This window comes from Cottoperca gobio, chromosome 21, assembly GCF_900634415.1.
Source record: "Cottoperca gobio chromosome 21, fCotGob3.1, whole genome shotgun sequence".
NCBI classification, from domain to species: domain Eukaryota; kingdom Metazoa; phylum Chordata; class Actinopteri; order Perciformes; family Bovichtidae; genus Cottoperca; species Cottoperca gobio.
The window spans coordinates 22757472-22766571 of NC_041375.1; the positions used below are offsets into that span (position 1 = coordinate 22757472).

Consider the following 9100-nt stretch of genomic DNA (forward strand, 5'->3'; position numbering starts at 1 on the left):
GCGAAATGAAACAAAAATCTAAACTTTACACTTTAATACCTAAAGTATTCATACACATGTCTGGAAAGTGCTCGAAAAGTATGCAAAACTAAATATTTTCCAGATCTTTAAAGGATTAAGAATGAAGTATTCTGCAGTTCTGCTTATTTCTAAGCAGTTTGTTCAACCAGTAAGATCCAGAAACACTAAGTTAAATCAATACAGAGTAGGAGAAAAACGTTTATTTAAAATATAACATTGAATTGCATGAAGTCAAATTCATCAACAATCATTGTTTTAACATCAAAGTGAGATGAAAACTTAAATTCATCCGTGTCAGTATCACAGAATCTACTTTTTATTACATAAAATAACATTTCAGACATTTAACGTGCTGGTAAAGTGAAGGGTGTCCCTCTGTCCTCAGCTCCAGATGATGGTGTGTTTAGGATTTCATTCAGATGTATTCATCTGTCCTCCTTAAATTGGACAAATGTTTCTCTCTAGCAGCTACAGAAACACAAAAACATTATATTCTTGGAGCAATTTCGTTGGTTCAAATTGTAGATTTTGTAAATGCCATGTTCATGTAAATGCTAAAATATCAAGAAGTTTCAATTAAATTGAAAACATGTGCTGGGTCCCCCGGTCTTTCAAAAATAAGGCAGATTTGTTGGCCAAAAAAACACAAAACACTCGCAATTTGTTGGCATTAAATTAATTTAAGGTATTATGTTGATTAATATCAGCAGTATTAGCTGTAACTGAGGTGAGAACAGAGTGAGGAGGACACGGTGTGACACATTCATACTGCTATACTGTAGATAATAAAGTGTTTCCAGGAGAGACTCTTCTCACAGTTTGGGAGTGTCGGTGGGAGCCAGCGGCGCTCTGCCCCTCTGGAATCGAGGCGGTAGATCCCCGTCACTATCACCTCCTGCGGAGCCGACATGGAAGTTTCGGTTAGCATGTCACTGATGAGATGCGACAGACAATGAAAACATGTTGTGCTGCCGAGTCACATCAGAACTATAGAGAAACTGCAACATGCTGCAAATCAACAGATGAGTTTCGTGTTGCTGCCCTGACAAAGTGCGTCCTGTTGCATGCACTATGCATTCAACTAGAAAGACTCCCTTTGCTCTTTAATTCTGTGGGACTGATGGCAAAACCAGACTGGTCATCCACACACATGGACCCAGAAAGTATCTGTGTTTAAACTGTTGAACAGTATTACACTGCTTACATGTTGAAGCCTCAGTGAGAATATTCCCATGATATGATACATATGATAATATTTATGACAGATTTGACCTGCAGCTTTAAAGCCGCCCTGCAACCCAAAACCGACTCTGACCCAACTGTCCAGCTACGAGACGTGATCCTCCAGCTGTGATTGGGCGAGTGCCGCTTTTGGGCTGGTAGGAAGGCAGGCGGTGGGTCAGCGGGTGGGGTTGGGGTGGGGTTGAGATGAGCAGCCAAATTGGGGGCACACTGGATTAATACCGTGGTACTGCATTTCTTTAATTTTTTGCGGACATCCCCTACATTTCCAAGCTGTAATCCTCTTCAGATAAGAACACACGCACACGCACACACACACACACACACACACACACACACACACACACACACACACACACACACACACACGCCTCTTGGATCAGCTGGAAAATGCATCCGTCCACTTAGAAATATTACAGAATACAGAGCAGAGGAATTGCGGCACATGGAGGAGGAAGAAGCCGCCACAGAGAGTCAAGCATCACCAGGTGCTGAGGATAGCGGCTCAACAAGCCCAGTGCATTCTGGTTGTTGTAGTGTTTCTATCTTTTGAGTAAAAGAGAATACCGAAGCTCGTTTTCTCTGTTTTCTCTGGTCATTCAGCACCAATTAAAAAGAATATTTGCACCTTTCTATTGCATAGGCAACTAAGTTTTGGTGAAATACTTATTTTAGTCGAACTAAATCACAGTCTGTAAACTATTCATATTAATACTATACGAATCGCCCAGTCCTACACTGTGCCTCACTACAACGCCGGGTTAGTACGAAGTGTGCACTGCAAGCCATCCATGCAACCCCCTCCCACGCTTCTCCGTCCAGGTGAGGTACTTACATGTAGCTTAAGTGGTGACCCAGTGTGTTAGCTCCAGCGCCCTGCCCCTCTACCTCAAATAATCCCTCTCACTGCCATAATCCGTTAAGGAGCCCGCCACATCAGCAAAGTCCTCCAGGACCAGGCTGGTGGAAGTCCTCACCAGTGGGCAGCTCGGGGTCTGACGCCCAGGGGTGCTGATAACGGTCGTGCTGGGCCGCCTGGGGTTCATCCAGGCTGGTGTATCTTGGTCCCTGCAGGATGGGCTGAAACTCGGCTGGATTGGACATCTGGTAGGTCGGCGCCGGGTCGTCGCCCTGCTGCTGGTTCTTGACATCACTGCTGCTGCCGCCGTCGCTGCTCTGTGAGGAGGGGGCCAGCACGTGGTAGAGGCTGGGCAGGCGGATGTCCAGCAGCACACCACTCTTAATGTAGAGCTTGTCATTGAGGTTGTAGAGCTTCTCGGCGATGTCGTAGCCCAGCATGACGGAGAAGACACGGGCGATGTAGCGATGCTTTGACATCACCAAGTACAGGCGCCGGCGACGCCAGAAGATGTAGCGGGAGTCTTCTTCTGCTGTCATGGTCACCTGGGGAGTGTAAAGGAAACCTGAATATCAAAGTGTTAAAGGTACCCAGTCGAGTTTTTGACAGCTAGTAGCAGTACGGAGCGGTAAATGTTTAGCTAGTAAAACATTCTCTGCTCTGCTAATGGGTTATAAAGGAAGAAGTGTGTTCAACACATATGTGCTTTCTTCAGTCAGATGAGAAGGTCGATGCCGCTCATCTGTCATTTAAGTGTAAAACTGGACCCACTAGGTGGTTAGCTTAGCTTAGCTTAGCTTAGCTTACCTTACCGTAGCTTAGCCACACTGACTTCACTGTTTGAGGGTTCATTCATGTTGTTGTGCTAATGGCACAAAACTCCTGACATTTAAAAACTAATTAAGTTGTTTGTCAAACTGTTCCAAATCCTTTTAATTTAACATTTCACTGACACACTTAGGACCGCATGTACCTGAAACTTTCCCTCCTCTGTTGGTCTGAGAGACTCCCACTCTGGAGAGTCGAGGAACTGGTGGCGATGGATGTAATGCAGGAACTGACCCTCCAGAGATACATTGATCCTAAGAGAGACAGACAGACAGACAGACAGACAGACAGACAGACAGACAGACAGACAGACAGAGAATGAGAGCAGAAAGCTTGGAGGTCACTTTGCAAGTAAATGTCGTCATGACTGAAGAGTTCCATTAAATATATATATATATATATATATATATATATATATATATATATACGTGGTGGAGAGTAACTGTTCTGAAGAAACTTTGTATTTCGATACTTTTGACATAAAAACATGAGCTAAACTTAGTGTATGATATGATGCAGTCTACACAACTATCTACCCGATACACAACATATAAAACTGCCTCTACGTGGACGAACTACAACATTAAAATGCCTTACATGTATTTGTTAGTGATACAAAATATAATATAATATTATAGTACCTTGAAAGGGGCTTTTCTGCATTAGGATTAATTTTACATTTCACTGATAAAACTGTACGTTTACTTAAGTAACATTTTGAATAGAGTGATTTTACTTCCTTAGATCTGAGTACTTACTATACTGTAGTACATCTTTCAGATAAATCTATAATAACAAGTTTCTTCTTCTGCCAGGAGTCTTTCAGAAATCATAGTTTAAGACGTCGGGACATTCCTCCTTCTGAATCTTTATTTAAAGAAGGATAACTTCCGCAGAGTGAGATAATCCAGCACACTTCATTGGATTACGTCAACAGTTTCTGTTTTATCTTTAATCTATAATCAGTTGAATGTTGTCAGAAAATGATCTGCTTCACCTCAATCATCTGACATCTCCTGTGAGAAAGTCTCCTCCAGGTAATTATTCTTTAAAAAAGAAACAGGAACAATGACATTTAAATAAAAGTCTAATTACAAGCCACTATAACCCAGAGTCAGAAGAATATTTAGGTAAAAGTAGAGATACTACAGTGAGGAGTCCATATGAATGGGTTATAGTTATTGATACATTAATGTGTAACTAATAAAATGGAGCTAATTTCAACTGTTTTATTCACTTCATCTGATGGAAAGCTTCTGAACTCCCCCCCTGGGGATTAATCAAGTTTTATCTTAATCTATAATACTACATCATAATTTATTCGTTGATCATATTTTTAATTATTAATCTGCGAAGTAACTTAAATTATCAAAAACATTTAGTGGACTAAAAGTAAATTATTGTAATGAAGTAAAAGTAGAAAACTAATTTAAAATCCAGATGCAGACACTCATAAATTGGGGGAAAGTGTTATTCTGTAGTCAGTTTATTAGAGTGTTTTCTCACTATATATAACCTCTGTGGCAGAATCTTTATTTAGACTCTTCACAACAGAGGGTGTTAATTAACAGCTATTCTGTGTTGCACTGTGGTGCTAGTAATGCTCTCTTTGGCACGTATACCATGTGACCAAAAGTATGTGGACACCTCTTGGACCCTTTAGTTCCACATATTAAAACTCCACAGCAACGTCTCTTTCCTGAAACCATGACCCGGCTACTCAAGACAATCCACGCACCTCGTTGTGAGCATACTTTCTTTCAACCAATCACGATGCAGAACGAAGCGTGCATCTGCTCATGGTCGAGAGGCTCGTGACAGTGAGAGATGAACACATTAATGCCGTCCTCCTCGGCTGAGATGTAACGTAAGATAGCTCAGGAGAGCCTCTCGTACATAAGTAGATGCTCACTTACTTCTGCACGGGGATACAGAAAGACAAGTCGAGTGTCATCTAGTTCCATTACATATATTGGAGAGAAAAATCTACGGCCGAAATCTCCAATACTCGGCAACTCACACCAAAACTAGACATGTTCTTTGATTTTGGGGTGAACTGTCCCTTTAATGGGAGCAGATCGCTGCAGCCAGGTTGCAACCTTCTCGTGAAAAGTCTACAGCAGCAGATTAAAGCTCATGTTTTTGGAAAGACATCCTGACAATCACATGTTAACGTGTCCAGATACTTTGGGCCATGTAGACTGTTGACTAGTGGAACTGTCTTCAGTCTCTCACATGATAACATGTCAGTAATGCTAATCTTTAAATCTGAATTCAAATTACAATGAATTTAAGAAGAGCAGTCAGCGTCCACTCCTGTCCCAAAGTACAAAGATATCATTGAAGCAGCTGGCAGCGCGCAGAGCGACGACACACCGCTGAGTCACAGACCAGAATACTCTGTTTACAACATTTCTCTTGTGTAGGCTCCAGTGCTGTGAAATCTAGTGCAGCTCTACTTTGAGGATGTTTGGATGAAGAGGATACACTTCCTGTGACGGCTACACGCTGCCAACAGCACGAAAGAGTCGGAAATATGAATCTTGTTCTGCAACAGTCCATTAAAACAGGAGGTTTCTTTAAAACAATGGAGGACTTATAAGTATTACAGTATAAGTATATCTGCGGTACAGTTGAGTTATGAATACACCTTTTGTTTTAATCCTAATTTCAGTGACACTAAAACCTGCAAGAACATTCGATTAGATGTGTCCAAAAAATGGGAAAGTAAGCTAAAGAATATTAAACATATTTATCAGTAGAACATCTTTACAATAATGTAAACAACCGCAACAATCTTGAAATACATTCCACTTTGGGAAGCTTTTAGTTTAGTGTTTATAATAAAGTAAGTATTTACTGCTACCTCATACTTACATTTCAGAGACATAATTTACCTTTTGCTTAACTACATGTATCTGACAGCTATAGTAGATCATCTATTGTTAGGATGTATAAAGAAATATAACATAAAGACTCTTAAAGGGAGCAACTAACAAGCAAAACAATTACGTTTTAACTTGTGTAAAAGTGTCTGTTGGGTGTTAAAGCAGCTATGATCAATATTTTCATATGAACAATGCAAATTATTTTAATGTTAAAGAAGTTCTCAGCAATTCCCCTTCAGCTCATTGTTTTGGTTTGACTGTTTACTGTTTTGACTAACTTCAGCAGGAAGCTGTTGTTTAACCAAAGTACAGTACTGCTCAGCACCAAACAGCACAGACACAGCTGGAGACATAGTGGAGCATTTTCAAATGTTATCAGGCCATTACATACATCCATACATCAGTTGTTTTCACTTCCTCTCTAAAGATTCAGAAGAGGCCAGAAGCTGCATATCCAACATTATGAAAGTGTCGCCATACGTTACTTTTCTTACGTAGGCGACGTCAGTTCAAATAACTCGACATTGACTGACATGAGTATAAACCGGTCTCCTGGCTGTAAGGCTGCGTCCCTCACTGGACATCCTTCTTTGCTCCTGTCATCAATACTATGGCCGCTAGACCGGCGTCTTGCATTCATATCAGTGAGCAACCATGTGAATAGATGATAACGACGTTCTGAACCTACTCGTAGGTGTAGCAGGCCCCTTCTACCCCGTATCTATGACACGGATAACCACTGATAACGGTGAGTAAGTAGGTGCTTAAACACACCTCCAAACAATGCTAACGTTTCTCCACGTCTGCCACATGTTAAGTGTAAATAAGCAACTGTTTGCTAACAAGTTCGGCACGTCAACTTCAAAGACAATGATACTGAATGAGATGTTTACAGCTTGTTTCCACTGCCACTTTAAGAAACATGTTGCTTTACTTGTAGTAAAGTATTTTTACTTGTGTGGTAGTTCTGTGGTGGTTTGCATTATGTAGTACAGGTGTGTAGATGTACACATGCATGCCCACACACACACACACACACACACACACACACACTCCCCACCTCCCGGACAGCAGAAAGGAGAGCTGGTCGATGGGCGTCTTGCCCTCCACAGCGTACGTCTCTCCTGCTTTCAGCTCCACCACCTTATTCTCAAAGGCGCCTGCGATCTCCTTGAACACCTGGACGGGCACACCCAGCGGCAGGTACACCGCCTGGTAGAGGGAGGTCAGCTCCTCACTGCGTATGCCCTCCTGGTGCAGCCGGTAAAGCAGGTGGCAGATCTGAGTCAAGCAGGCCAGCAGCAGAAGCAGGTTCCAGGTGAAGACGTCCAGGCCGCACATGGTCATCCAGCCCCAAAGGGTCAAGCACACGTAGGCGGGAGTCAGGAAACCGAAGATAAAGAGGCACCCGTAGGCCCCGCTGCCCCCCATGTAGGCCAGGAACAGCATGGTGTTTCCCAAATGGTAGATGGCTCCCTCTGTGTTGTTGGTCCATCCATCGCAGAGAGGGGGGAAGAACAAGCTGTCCAGCAGAGTCGTGTTGTCTGTGCTCATGTTTGTCTTCAAATGACAAGCTGAGAGGCTTCTGATCACAAAACAGAGCAAATAAACTCAACAAAAAGCTCCTTGTCCAATGAACTTTGGTGCTATTTCTGTCCCATCAACATGTACAACTAGATGTTTCGTTTGATCAACAAATAAACAGCTAATACTGACAGAAGAATGTCCGAAGTTAATGTTTGTTCCCGTGGCGTGTAGTGGAAAATTCTTCAATGTGAAGAAGTTCTCACGGCTCTACACAGCTGGAATGAGTTTCTTCTTCTCTCATTATGCGTCCCTTCCTCTCGCTCTCTCTCTCTCCTCCGTCTTTCCCTTCCGAGTCCTCCTGTCGTTTCTCTTGCTGTGGCTGTTTCTCTCACCCACCGGCCTGCAATGTAGAATTAACAGCTGGAAGAGAAGGGATAAGGCAGGGTGGGCGTTGATAGGGCCCTAGAAGGATAACCATGTTTGGAATTGAAACCCAAGGAGGAAAGAGAGGTGGACAGAAAGCAGGCCTGCTACTTAACATAACAGAAAGAGAGAGGGAGAGAGAGAGGCAGGAAACGGGAGGGAGGACAGGGACTATAACAAATATCTATGAGAGACTCATAGTGTCACACACATTTTTTTAAGAAGTGATAAAAGTCCTAACACAGTTCTTTCTTCACCCAAACTTTGCGAGTCGTTTTCTCACAGGAGAGCAGCCGGTGCATATTTAGAGACACTGAAATAAGTAGGATGACAGCACAGGTCAGATTTCAGGTAGGCCTATAAAAACCTACCACCACCGCCTCACATATCTGGCTCTCCACTCAGCCACGAGGACTCGCAGGCAGCAGACCACCTCTTTAAAAATATATACATTTCTTTTATTCACATTTAGCATCAAATACAAGTCCATGAGATTTGTGCTAAACAGAGAAAAATAGAAACAGTGACACTTGTGTCAACGCAGCGGGACACAAAACAATCCAATTTATGGTTAACATGCGGTTATCTCCATTTTATAAATGTCCATCCGTGGGTAGAGCAATAGCCAAAATGTAATAAATATGTTTATCAGGCAAAAAGGTCTTACTCTCCGAGGACACGACATCTGAAAATATCTGGGCGGTCCATCTCAATCCATAAATCATTTTCCCTTTTATTAGAGCAATACAACATAAGTAGAAATATAACCAAAACGACAGACCTATAGACGTTTTTACACAAATAAAACTGGTATACTTCCTGTAATTATTTAAATTATCAGATTTAAGAATATTAGGGAAATAGATTTAATGTAAAGTGAGAGAAATTAAATGTAATGTCTAATTATTGTGATTAATTTAATGATCTGGCTCCATTTAATTAAATATTCTGGTGTACAGAAGAGAAAAGGCAGAAACTAATTCAGAAGGCAAGAGTGACCTTTTACATTTAGTCTTTAGTTTTACTGAAAATATGAAAGTTATGTGAATTGGTACCTTTATATATATATATATTAATTGTAGAATTAAAATTATGCATTTTATTATGGATCCGATATGATTTGAGGAGTCTCGTTAACCCGACTGGTCATTTGTATGCAAGACGATTTAAAAACTCCAGACAAATGTTTAAACTTCTGCCTATATAAATATATTCTATAAGTTACATCATTGCACATCTTGCTTCTAACTTTACATTTAAAGATGTTTTTACTTTGCCACTACATTAATTGTCTCGCAAACTCAAAGTGGTG

At 41.5% G+C, this 9100-nt stretch overlaps 1 protein-coding gene across 1 annotated transcript; it reads right to left on the reverse strand.

The window, feature by feature from the left end:
• Positions 1-206: 206 nt before the first annotated feature.
• Positions 207-8057, reverse strand: popdc2 (popeye domain cAMP effector 2). Its single transcript, XM_029458781.1, is given in 6 exon segments — positions 207-916; positions 2099-2343; positions 2345-2667; positions 3096-3204; positions 6899-7765; positions 8000-8057. Coding segments are annotated over 4 exon segments (1122 nt in total). The 5' UTR covers positions 7393-7765; positions 8000-8057; the 3' UTR covers positions 207-916; positions 2099-2147.
• Between the last annotated feature and the right edge of the window lie 1043 nt (positions 8058-9100).